Here is a 13,357-nt window from a genome sequence, read left to right as displayed (position 1 = left end):
GAGAGTAGGGTTTCTGTTCACTGACTAGGGTAGCTGAGCCAGCATGGAACAGGCAGTAACATACTGCATTTATAACTTACCAGCACTCCCAGAGTAAGAAAGAAGAAGAAAATTGTGACCTAGAGGTGTATCTATGACACAGTGGGCGCATCTACATGAGACACTTGATGCACAGTAGACTAATTCTACTGTGCATTAGTGCATCACGACAAAAGCTGTGCTAATGCACAGTAGAATTAATCTACTGCACATTAAGCATCATGAAAAGACCATGCACTGGCACTACTGTGCAGTAGTGCCAGTTACTGTGCATTTAGTTAATAGTTCATATTAGAGGTACTAAACTTAATGCACCATAACAATGGCCTATTAATGCATGTGTAGAGGTGCACAGCGGCTCCTGGTTTAGCGTGACTTCTACATATCTCACTCAGGGTTGCACTTAAAGGCACAGTTTAAATGTAATACTTTTTAAATGTAAAATTGTCAAATTATAATAGAGTCAACTGTAAGATAAATGTCTGAGATGCATCAGAACTCTGCTTATTCCTCTGTAGCAGCAGTTATGTATAATCAATGGCTAAATAATATTCATTTTCCAAGTGAGTACATTAGCCAAAATATGAATCCAATGGAGTGTAATGGGTGGAGAAGCTGTGATTGTGGATAATTAGTTAAAATAAAAGCAGAATCCCATGGTATAAAAAGTGCTTATTTATCCAGGTAAGTTCTTCAGCTTTAAAAATGCTGACAATTTTGAAGACTGATTTGCATGGCCCTGATATGCATTTTTGCCCTTTCCTAAAGTGTTCCTTTTATGTTGCCCAAATCTCTTAGGAAAATATCACTTGTTTCAAAACCTTCTAAAGAGTACATCTTTTTTTATACTATGCTGTGAAATTTTTACATGTGAATATTTTTAACATTTTTTCTCCTGAGAAGGTTATGAACAAGCTATCAGAGGTCAAAAAAGTCTTTGTTTTCATGACATTACCAATTAAATCAATACAATGGTGAAATGAACTGATGATAATAACTACCATATTTATTTGTTTACCTAAAGGTTCTTATTGCATTTGGTACCTTTTCCAGAATAATCAATGAACTTATAGCCATCAGTTCTGTAGGTTTGTAAAGATAAGCAAATGTTGGGTCAGTGATGGAAGTTTTTGACTTCTTGTTCTTCTCTCCTGGTAATCTAGGTTTCAAGACTGCAAGAATTCATCAGTCAAAATCAGGATATACCCAAATATTCAGAATGTCTTCAGACTTACTCCAGAAAGATTCACGAAGAGCAGGAAGAACTAGATAGCCTACACTGTGAAGATACTGAGATACAGGTAGCCACTATAATTTTATGTTGAAAATTAAACTTTTCTTTGCTCTGTCTCCTCAATCACCTAATCACTTCTCACCAACTTTTTTCCAGCTAATGGGCTGGATCAGTGAGGACATCAATGGTAACACATCTACAGCAGGTGAAACAATAGTGCTTCTACAACTGATATTTACATACACATATTTGTAAAAAACACTCCTTGATTTATTATAATTCAGTATACAAAGGCACAGAAATATGGCTAAAGGGCTTTTTGTTTTCTATTGTTCCACATTAGATTTGTATATTTCGATACTAAAAAGTAGTACTGTGGGTTTTTTACTCATTTTCCAGAAACCTAGAATGTAAGTATATACTGAACCTTTTCTAGTTCTTTTAGTTTATCAGTTGCTTCAGTTCATCTCTATATGCCACTGGGTACATCTACACATGCAGTTAATGCACCTGAATTTACTGCATAGTAAATTTGGACTCATTAGACTCCTGTGAGCCCAGGTCAGGAGCAAATTGAGCCCAACAGGAGCAGCCTTATCTAAGGCTGCTACTGCCCTGCTCTGCCCCCATGCACCAGCCAAGGGGAGCTCCAGCCTCCCCCAGGTGCCAGCCTTAGGTTGGTAGGGGGCACTGGGGATAATTCTGTGCTGGCAGGAGTCTCCAAGGGCAGCCCTAGGCTGACAGGGGGCAGAGGGGTCAGGACTCTGGCCAAGGGGGGTGGGGGAGCTGTCCCTGGTTCTGGGGCTGCACTCCCCTTGGCTGCAACTGATGCTCCTGGGAGGAGTGCATGTGGGTCTGAGCCACCAGCTGCGGAGATGGGGCCTGTGGTGTCTGTAATGTGCCTGTTCTTCCTTCCTGCAGGAGATGTGATTTCCTCCAGGAACTGTGATCACAGTGGCAGTGGAGCCCAGAGCTCTTGGTGTGTGTCCTGCAGCCGAGGGGGAGGCACTGGAGTGCAGGGCAGCAGGGACCATGCAGCAGCCCTAGGACTGGGAACTACCCTCACATTGCCGAGTGGCCGATCCCATCCTCAGCTGGGCTGTTCAGGCCCCTGTTCCTCGGCAGTACTTGGTATAACAGGAGAACCCAGCCAGGCCCATCAGCAGCTGTGCCTGGCTCCGGGACTCCAGTGTAGCAGGGGATCCATTCTCGCATGCCTCTGGGCCTACCACCCCCTGTGTGGTTACCATGCTGGTGTGCTCAGTGTACCTGCGGAGCTCTTGGCAAGGGGTAGGCAAGCGCCAGTGTGCCAAGCCACTACATCCATATGCCTGTCTGCTCCTTGCTTTCTGTCTGGGAGCATGCAGCTCAGGTCCTATCGGAGGTCTTTGACGGAAGAGAGAATATAACCTGGGTCTCCTGACTCCCAGTCCTCTATTTTAATCAAGAGATCATTGTAATCCTGAGAGCACCTGGAATCTCATTCACCATAGTTCTGTATATCATTTGTGTGTAAGTAACATATATAAATATGTAACACCATTACAAATCTGAATGGGGTGAAAGGAGACACGTGAAATCAATCTACCAGGGGAAGACAGAAGGAGGAAGAACAATTGTGTGTATTCTGTGCAAGTTACTTGTCTGAACACTTCATTAGTTGGCACCATTGCCCATGACTGCAGTTCAGCCAACTTCAAGTATTGTCCTTTCATGCAGTCATGAATATTCACAGCCAGGAGACCACCACACACTGTATTCACAGTGTTGTGTTTTGCTAAGGGTAAGATTCCCAGCTGGGGACATTGAAATGGCTTGGCTTTGAGCTTCCGCCTCGAAGGTTAGGCAATGTGCTGTTACTAATCCAGTTCTAACCTGGATACAGTTTCAGAGCTAAAAATAGTTTCCTTGGCTACATAAAGCCTGCTTTTGGCTGGAGATCTCAGCTGTGATATTTCACTCTTCCTCTGAATCTCACTTAGCCTCCCTGTCTATAAACTGGGGTTTTAGCAGCTCTGTCTTTCACAGATACTACAGTAATGGGAGCCTTATGATTACCTTAGACACTAGGCTTCTATTTGCATCCATCTAATCCATCCTAAAAAGGCATTGCTAATCCACCCATGCCTTGATATACAGAGAGTTCCACATTTGTAGCAAGAGAATGATACTGTAACTGAAAATCTGCCATATGCAATGGGGAAGATAATTTTGCTTTTAGGAGCTAACCTAAATAGCCCAGTCACGTCACAATGATTAATAGCCTGCTTCAGTTCAAAACAGCCAGATTTGGAGTCAGGATTTCCCCCCCCCGGTCACATTAACAAGATCCCTGGTTGACTCTTCTTTGGGTTTTTTTTGGTTTTTGTTTTTCTCCCTCTGTACTGCAGGGCCTGATTCTTTTTTAAGATCATCTGAGCAAATTTTAACCTCACAAATTCCTACCACTGCAGTGGTAAAACATTGACATCTCTTTTTTCCCTAGGGTGTTTTATAGCTGTGGTTTGTAAGAGGAACTGGAGTGAACACCCTTATGGACCTTTTGAAAAAATCAATGCCTGGAAATGCAGGGAACTGACCTTGATAGCTTGGGAAGCCCTTTCCAATCGTACGTTCTACATTCACTTGAATGCTAGAATTAGCTTTAAAAAATCAACCTATTCTTCCATCATTCTGTTATTAGACATTTTTAAGTGCAAGTTAGACAAACATTTATGTAGGATGGTTTAGTTAGGGATGACCCTGCTTAGACTAAGAGGAGGCAAATGGATGACTAGAGAGTTCCTATATATGGGTAAATAAAGATAAAACCTCTTAGGATTATGTAATGTTTTATATGCTCTAATCCATAATCTTCCGTATTGCATTGGACAGTTTATTTCAATCATTATCCTGTTTTTTTAAAGAAGAGAGTGAGAGGCCAAAATGAGCTATTCTTAGGGCAGGTACAAGCTTCCCCTCAAAATTTGAAAAGAATTCAGCAGGATATAGAAAAAATACTGCTGCCTTTGGTAGGCACTGTGGAAAAGCAATTTGCTGCATCTTTAGGACTGCTAGGACAGCTTTGGTGGGTAGAGGATATAAACAGCCTTATTAGAACTACAATAAACAGTCCACTGTAGTGGTTTCATTTTGTGTCACAGCAGGAAAAGGGTATACAATACAAAGGCATATAATCTGTTTCTTCTGTTGCTGTCTGTTAATGTTAAATAAAACTGGTCATCTTAGATCCTCAATTCATTGAATTAAATGGCTATATCATTTTAAACCAGCTGAGAAGTTGGCCAGGTATTTTGAAACAGGGAGACACTACAAAAGGGCTGAAGATAGCAAAATGATCTGTGGAGAGGTCATATCCTAATTAATCTTGAAAGCACTCTCGTTCTTTGAACAACAAGGAAAAGGTGGCTTTGATAGGATACAGCTTTTGGTTCTGGACCATTTCCTTATTATAAATAATAGTGTTTTGTGAAGGAAAAGCTTGAATCAACTGCTTTAATGCTATGACTGGTATGTCTGTTGCATTTATATAATTCCTGCTTCCCACTTTATTTAGACAAAATACAATATTTGAAATAGTAAATCCCTTTCTCTCCACTTTTCTTTCCCCGCATGATCTTTTGAAACCCCATTGATTTACGGATCAGTCTGTTCCTAGTCAGTGTGATCTTACACTTACTATCAGCAATGGTTGCAGCCATTAATTTCACCCCAGGAGAGTCTGATAGCTTCCTCACCTGGGGAGCCCAGTTGGAATTCAAATGCTCCTCTTTATTTTTTTCATAAATATTTTATTCACAAGATGAAGAGGCTTCCTCTTTTGTTTTTTTGTTTTTTTTCTTTTTACAGGAAACTGTGAACCCGATTCTCTGACATTTTGTGTTTATATTATCTTTTGTTGCTTATTCTCAAGTGTTATTTGAGCTCAAATAAGAAATGCACTCAGGAGTACATTAGTGTTAGTGTGCATTATGCCAACAGATACAGGAGAGATCATATACCATTAACTACTGGTATATTATTTTGAAAGCTTGCTTTATTAAGAATTGCAATATCTAAAATGTTAGGAAGTGCTTTCTCTCCATTATACATGAAGAAATGGCTGAACTCAATAGGCATAAGACAAAATAAATGTATTCATATTATCTTAGGCCCAAGTAGCCATTGGGCTCAATCACAAAGTTGGATATAATTAGCCATTTCTCTTGGGAATACCTAAAATAACAGCGTTAGAAAGGATAGTGGGTAAAGGGAGCTTGTCCAGCATCTTCCCACACTGGGAGTATTTTTAGTCAGTGTGATCAGTCCCTTAGAATATTAAAAAAAGATGTTAAAAATCAGCCCATTTTTAATTAAGAATATGAATAAGAAGGCCTGATCCTTCATACATTTACATACATATGAAGTCTTTATTCTTCAGGTAGTGCCCTTGACACTAATTGGACTACACAAGTAAGTGAAGACTAGTCACATGAATAAAGACTAGCAGAACTGTTTGTGCAGGGATCTCCCACTGCCTGTGTGACTAGCAGGCCTTCCATGTTCAGAAGGCTTTCAGTTAGTCTGAAAAACTTTTCCTAGGCTTTTCAATACCAAGTTACTTATACTGGGGGAGGGATCACTCCCCTGGGAGTAATCACACTCAGCTGTGAGGTATCACCACCACCAACAACTGGAGGAGGACTTTTAACTGCATTCCATCTAGTCAGGATTGTATGTGTTTTTACTGCTATGTAGAAATGAACACATGGATCTATTTATTAGATCTACGTTTCAGCTTAATTGCTATTTAAGACATTAGGACAAACAAAACTAAAGGCTTATTCCTCAGCTAGTCTTGTTCCTCTAAAAATAACTTCACATAACTTTGCCAGTAGATGGCACTAAATGTATCTCATAGTAAGAGAATGCTTAATGTTTATTCCTCACAAAGAAGGGGTAATTTTTACTGCATATGCAGTTTTTCTTGCTTGCCATGTATGAATAATGACACTAGATAGGAGTAGTTTAGGTTCTCTGGATTAAGGAATTAGTCTTGATGAAGCTAGTTTGAAATGTGTATTTCTGCCCTGTAGAAATTGGGCTGAGACTGACAATTTGCTTTGTAAAGATCACTTGTGAGAGCTGCCAGATTGTAATTTTCTGTTGCTATTGATTTGAGTAGATTAAGTGAAAAGTTGAATTCCACCGCTGGCCCCTTAGCTGGCCAATCACATCACTAGCAGACATAGAAACTTGTTAATTCAGGTTTCACCTGTAACAGGGATGTCTGATTCACCAGAGTTAGCTTGGTTTTCCTATTATAAAAGCTTTTGATCCCTAACTCTTATCTTGGCAGTAGAGCTAAGTGAAATGTTGTCAGCGAGTTGTTTGTTCACTGAATATGCTTTTTTTGGGCAGCTGACATTTTTCACTGATTTGGGCCAATTTTGACAAATCACTTCAGTCAAAGGCAAAAAAAAATCAGAAGCATTGAAATAGCTTGTTTCAATTTAAATAATCTGTTTGGAAAGTGTCAAAATGGATGGTTTCTGCTTATCTGAAACATTTTTTTTTCTGGCACATACAAAAAGGCCATGGGGAAAAGAAAGCCACTAATCCTGTGCTTGGAGCATTCCCTCTGGGAACAAGGGATATGGGTTCACTTCCCTACTCTGCTTGAAAAGATCTGAACCCACTTTCCAACCTCGTAGGGAATGTCATACTTACTAGGTGGGGTGAGCTATTGTTGGTCTCTCCTATTAATGCTGCTTTACCTTATATAAAATATACAAATTATTTATTGGAACAGGGACTGAAACTTGCGAGTGACTGTCCCTACTACCACAGAATCACTCTCTTTCTTTCTCACACAATCTGAATTTTATGTACTTTATACAAGGGGGTGCTGCCAGCACCCCCTCCTCCTCTTCCTTTCTGTGTATTTTGTGAATCTAGCCCATTCTTTCTTTACCTATTATTACAAATGCCTCACAACAATATTTTGGAAATGTTGAAGTTTGTTTTGACATTTCAAAGTCGTTAAATCAACCTGAAACAATTCTTCAGTTTTTCATTTTGATGTTGAAAATTATATATATAACTATATAATATTATATATATATAATTATATATATATATATATATATAATATTTTTTTTTTCTGGTTGATTTGATTCAAATTTTTGTATTGCTATGTTTCTTTTAGCCACTGCACTGAAAATCACTTATTCACACGCCCCGACTAGGCAGGCCTGATGGAAAGTTTTTTAGCAAAGCATATCTCTAGCATGTCTCATATAGAAACACTGTAAAGGATCTGCAGACCTCATGGTCATCAACTAAACTGTTCCACATGAAACATCAGCAATGAAACTGAGGAACTTTACAGTCCAAAACAGAGACAACTATTGCTTAAGCTAGAGGAGAACTCTGTTAGTTGTAGTATTCTGAGGGCCTCAGTCCTTTGTTAGCCAACCAGGATGTGGTAAGGATTCATAAATACAAATACAGTATCAGAGCTGATCCGTTTAGCAGTGGCAGTGGTACAGCTTCACACTATCCCCTACATTAGGCAGTCTTACTCAGTATTGCCATGTTATACTTCATCCTTGAATACCTGAAGTTCACAGGAACAGAGAACCAACTGGTGTATCAGATAATGACAGATTATTTTGAACACTGTCCTCAATCTGGTGAATTTGAAACTCAAAGACAAACTTTGTCTAAGTGGGAGGAGTATAGCATACTAAGGAGGGTATATGAGCATCTCTCTTGTAGCCATGAACAAAATGGAATGTCAGACCTGCTTAAGCATAAATAATCGGTTTCCGCTCTTGGACCCGACCTACAGAAAGTATGTAAGTCATATATGGTTAAGAAAGAGAGTGTGGTACCTTTATTGTTTTTATCAGCAGATCCTGAGTTTTGTCCCCAGTACCACAAATTCTGTGCCAAGCTAAATTCATTACTTATATGCCTTATGTGAAAATGATGTACATAGGAACAAGTTATTTTTCCCTTTAATTTTGCCTGGACACAATGAATTTGTGCAAAGCAGTAAAGATCATACAAAACCCAATACAAGCATCTGCTGATTTGTATGTGAAGTTCCAATAGGTCCTTTGGTTGAAAATATAGAAGAAAAGTATTAAAAATAGCATACTGAAACAAAATTAAGAAATGAAGTTCTTTGATTTAAGCTACATGTATCTCCAGCAGCAAACTTCCTAATTGCCTTTTGTCTTCTAATCCTAGAGTCCATCTGTGCAGCATAAAGACATGTTTAAATTGCAGAGAGAGAGGGGCAGATGCCAAGAAACCCCAAAAGCACAAATGAGGATAAAAAATGAAGAAAAGCCAAGGTACAGAGGGGTCCAGTGATAAAGTCATATGGAGTTTAAGTATTACTTGGAATATGCTAATAGAGATACTGGCAAGGAGTTTCCTAACACACTAGGAGCTGGTGTTCAGCTAATATCATTCAGAACTTGGAAAAGGGGAATGGGCTGCACTTATGGAGAAGGATAAGGGTATATTTAGTACTAGAAGAAGTGCCACAGAGTGTCTTGGAATGAAAAGATACCACCTTAACCCCCAGAGAGAAGGCAGGGCAGATGGTACCTTATAGAGACTAGCATCCGAAGAAGTAGGCTGTCTGTAGTCACTGAAAGCTAATGCACCCCTAATGAAAGTTTATGCACTTTTGAACCATTTAGTTTCTAAGGGTGCCTGTAAACATGCAATGAGGCTGTTCCGATTTGCTGTAATTAAAGCGTGTCAGTGTGCTAATTAGCATGCCTCCAGCAGTCTTTGTGTGTTGTGTATCAGTTTCCCCTCACTTCAAAATGGCAGTGTGTTCAATGAGCTTTAGTTAAAGACCCCTCGCCGCCATTTTGAAGTGCAAGGGGGCTGATACACAAGATTCTGCGGGCACTTTAGTCAGAGTGGCTCTTGGAGGCAGGCTGGCACCTTAGGATGTTTTTACGCATGTTCCGAGGATGGGCAGGAGCACTTTAATTAGAGCGGCTCCAAGAGCCACTCTGATTAGAACAGCTCTTGGACCTGCTCTAATTAAAGCACCCCTGCCCATCTTTGGAACACATGTAAAAACATCCTGTGGTACCACTCTGCCCTGCCTTCTGTCTGATGGCAGACAAATACAGCTAACTACCTCTCTACTCCTGAGAGAAGAGAGACTGCTCAGCCCCTGAAGGAGCAGTCAGGATGCTTGGCCCTTTGGCAAAGGACTAAACAATCAGATTGAGGGGGAACATTCACCCCTGTGAAAATGTGTGCCTGGAATGTGCGGACTGAGATTTTGCACATCACACTTTGCTGGTTCTTTTTGTCCAGTGCCCATATGAAGGAGTGTCAGAAGTAGAAAGTGAACTCTGAGCAGCTCATTGTGTTTCTCCAGTTGAGAGATTGTTTTTGTAGATGTGCAGATCTCTCCCTTGTACTGTTTTGGCTCTTTTTCCTTCAGGCTGGAAAGTACAAGTGTATCAAAAAAGGAAGATAGACAATCTGCTTCTGTTCCTTTACAAAAAGAAAAGACAAAGCATGTCAAGGCTTTGCAGGAGGAATGGCACAACCACAAGGCAGACTTAGAGGCTCAGGTATGGCATCAAACCTTTCTTGACATTGCAGGCTGTGTGCACTCATGAGGCACCTGCAACAGCAAATGTTGGTACGCTAGTTTGTAGGAACAGTCTGATACTGGTTATATGGAAAAATTATCAGGCAAAAAGAAAATGGCTCCATTTCCTCCTCTTGACCCTAAAGGGAGTACTAAGTGTGTCTTATAGCTGAGACTTATCTTCCTTTTTGTTTGTCTGGGTAAGAGAAGAAAAGCACAAAACATAGCATTGTGGGGTATGATGCCCAGAACTCCCAGTATTATTAATTAGAGTTATTCATCAAACTCTTTCTCTTCCATTTTGTAAATGGACCCTTTGGGTCTTGACACATATAACATTGAACCATTCCAGAATGTCACTGATTGGGAACCAGTTTGCAATTGTGAGAAGTGCCCAACAACAGAGTGGGGAGGGAATGAGCGCCCAGCCTAGCATGCTCACAGTGGGTGAGTGGGGAAGGAGTGCTTGCATGCACTTGGGGATCCCAGGGGGTTGGGTAACCTGTGCCTGAGGTCATTCTCATTTTTCTGCTTTCCCTTGTTTCCTAAATGTGAGTTCAGTAATCTTCAATAGCCTGCAGATAACTGAAGTCTGCAGTGTGCTTGCCTGACTTGGGGGTTAGGGGAGAAGTGTTTGGTTTCTGGGGGGTAAGAACCAGTTAAGTTGGGAGTAAGGACCCAGATGGCTGTGAAAAAGATAGCTTTCGAACAATCGGTGCAAAGGAGTTCATTGATTAAGAAATGCCAACAAAAAGGGAAAAAGGGGAGGTAGCAGAGTGCTGGGTACATACCAGAGCAGTCAGTTGCAGTAGTGTGTATATATCTGGAGGGGAGGGGAGAAGCAATGCAGTGTGGGATGCCTGGAGGACTGATCGGACCCTTGGCACAGAACACTTGGTGTCCTCATGTACCACTGAACTAGATCATAGTGAATTAGTTCAAAACAGTACTTCATGATTTTCAAGTACAAACCATTCAAAGTGGATTTAAACCAGTTTAACAGGCTTATACATCTGTCTGCTTCAGGTTTAAACTGCATTTAATCAGTGTGTGTGTCTGTCCTTTAACATCACAACTCAAATACCACAGTATCCATTGTTTCAAACCTTCTCTCTGACTTGTGCTCTACATTACCATATAACCAGAAAAATAGGCTTCAGACGTAAGCAGGAAGTGATTTGGAAAGATAGCATATTTTATGTCTGTTTTTTTAATGAATTACTTGATGAGATGTAGCTGCTAGACAGTATATGTAAAAAGGGAAAACTGTGTTTCTGGGAGGGCATTTGCATCCCTATCAAAGCGCTAAGAATTGATCAATTTTACTCCAGTTGAACACTTTTCTCCTCAGATAATTAATTATGTAGCAGCAACCATTCATCCAGCTGATGTCAACTTTAAAGCTAGGTAAACTGGAAAGGTCATCTTTAGAGCTGTACAAATAATGGATTTTTAAAAATCAAACCAAAACATTAGAAAAAATTCTCTGGTTGATCCTAACCAAAACAAGAGAAATGTTTCATTTTCTGGTGATTATGTTAACCATTTTAAAATTTAAACTATATTTTAAATGAAACTATTTGAAATCAAATAGTGAAGTATTTCAATTCAAAGTATTTAAGTGAACCATTTTGACTTGACTGTTTCCCATTTTTACCTGAATTCATCCTGATTTCATTAATAGTTTTAGTTGACCTGAAATGGCATTTTTTTTGGCAAATAAATTATTTATTTGTCTGAAGAATTCTGCCCAGTTCCAGTCATCATTGAAAGAAAGAGCAGCTGTTCTGCAGGGATGATTTTTCATGAAGTGTCGTATATTTCAGAAAATGCAGTAACATTTAAATGACATTTTTCTAAAAGAGTCTTTTTGATGCTCAGCAGCAAGCCATAGTAGTTAGCCACATCCTAATAAGCTTCTGTTCTTGAAGGTTGCTCAGCTGAAACAAGCATTAGACCAACAGGCACATAACTTCAAAGATGCTCTGCAGAAGCACAATTTACAGTCCAACAAAGAAAAAGAGAAGCTTTTACAGGATCTTCAAGACATCATTAAACAAAGTCAGAACGTTAAAGTGCAACTGGAGGCATCAAATCAGAGAGCCTTAAAAAAGCTAGAAAAAAACAAGAATCAGGAACTCAAGGTAGGCTTTTATTGGTGAGTCCCCCCACTCCCTTATTTGTTTCAGACTTAAATACAATGACATCATAGAATATTTTTAAAATATTTACCTGAATTTGGCTTAAAAAATAAGAGTACATTTCAAAATTCATTTTTTTAAATATATATTTTAGTCAGACTCTGCCTTATGCTTGTTCTCGCATTGTTCATTTGTATACAGGATAAGATAGATCAATCATAATAGACTGCTACAATATGTTTAGGTTAAAGCAGGGCTGTCCACTTCAGCCCATCCAGGGACTACACATTGGTATGTAGCCCCTGGGCCACACATTACATTGGCCATAGACTGCGTGATGGCCCCAAGATTCCCCTCTGCCCCCTACCGTATGGGCAGCAGAGGCAGCATACAGCTCCCAGACCTTTACTATGCGGGTACCAGCAGTGGCCTGCAACCTCCCTCCCCAAACTCTCTCCTACTATACAGCAGTCAAAGACACAGCTGCAGAGGCCTACAGGCAGCCAGTTGAACAGCCCTGGGTTAAAGAATATTTGTGAGAAATAATTTTGTTAGTGATTAGCTAAAGGTTTTAAATGCTTAAGTGGATTTACCCCACTGAAAAAAATGATAATGTGATAAATTGAGATTCTTACTATGTATTGTTTTAAAGGAAGTTACTGTTAAAAAAAAACAAAATTGAAAAACATACATGTGATTGTAACTGTGAATTCAAATGTCCAAGTCTATGTCCATATTGAATATGAAACACGAATAAAGTAAATGATCTTTATCAGTGTATATGATACAACAATCCTAGAAGGAATTTAACTCAGAACATTTGTTTATAAATTCAGAACCACAGTTTGCATGTGTCTACCATTGTGAAACCACACTGAAGTCAGTGAGACTGCACAGTTGTTATCCATCTTTTGCCCTTCAGAGCATCTATATCAAATACGGCCATGCCCTGTTGTGTATATTTTGTCAAGATTTCAGTTGACAACAGGAGCATTGTCCAAGTACAGACCAAGTAAGAACTGCAGGATTTGTTTAATATGTACTAATAGCCAATGACAGGCTGGATTCAAATTCCATTAAAATGAATAGGAGTCTTTCCCCTGATTTTCACGAGTTTGTGTAGGTAAAATCTGAGGCTTTATTACAAGCTGATCAAGGATTATCCTTCTAATACCAATAGTACACAAATCTCACATTTTGACAGTTTATATGCTAAAAACCTCAAATTCTGTGATAAGATGTCTGGAAGACTTCCCCTTTGCTTCTTGGTTTTATTTATCTTATGCTGTTCTTGTATTAATGAAATATAAATATGGAATGTATTGT

General features: G+C 39.6%; 1 protein-coding gene across 1 annotated transcript in view; it reads left to right on the top strand.

The window, feature by feature from the left end:
- Positions 1-13,357, top strand: part of FAM184B (family with sequence similarity 184 member B) — a 93,547-nt gene that overhangs the window by 58,475 nt on the left and 21,715 nt on the right. The window contains exons 7-10 of the mRNA XM_019480034.2: positions 1,203-1,340; positions 8,510-8,616; positions 9,738-9,870; positions 11,822-12,034. Coding sequence (XP_019335579.1) covers positions 1,203-1,340; positions 8,510-8,616; positions 9,738-9,870; positions 11,822-12,034 — 591 coding nt within the window. The remainder of the gene's footprint in view (positions 1-1,202; positions 1,341-8,509; positions 8,617-9,737; positions 9,871-11,821; positions 12,035-13,357) is intronic.

The sequence above is a fragment of the Alligator mississippiensis genome, chromosome 2, assembly GCF_030867095.1.
Source record: "Alligator mississippiensis isolate rAllMis1 chromosome 2, rAllMis1, whole genome shotgun sequence".
Taxonomy (NCBI): Eukaryota; Metazoa; Chordata; order Crocodylia; family Alligatoridae; genus Alligator; species Alligator mississippiensis.
This window is presented reverse-complemented; position numbering and strand designations above follow the sequence as displayed.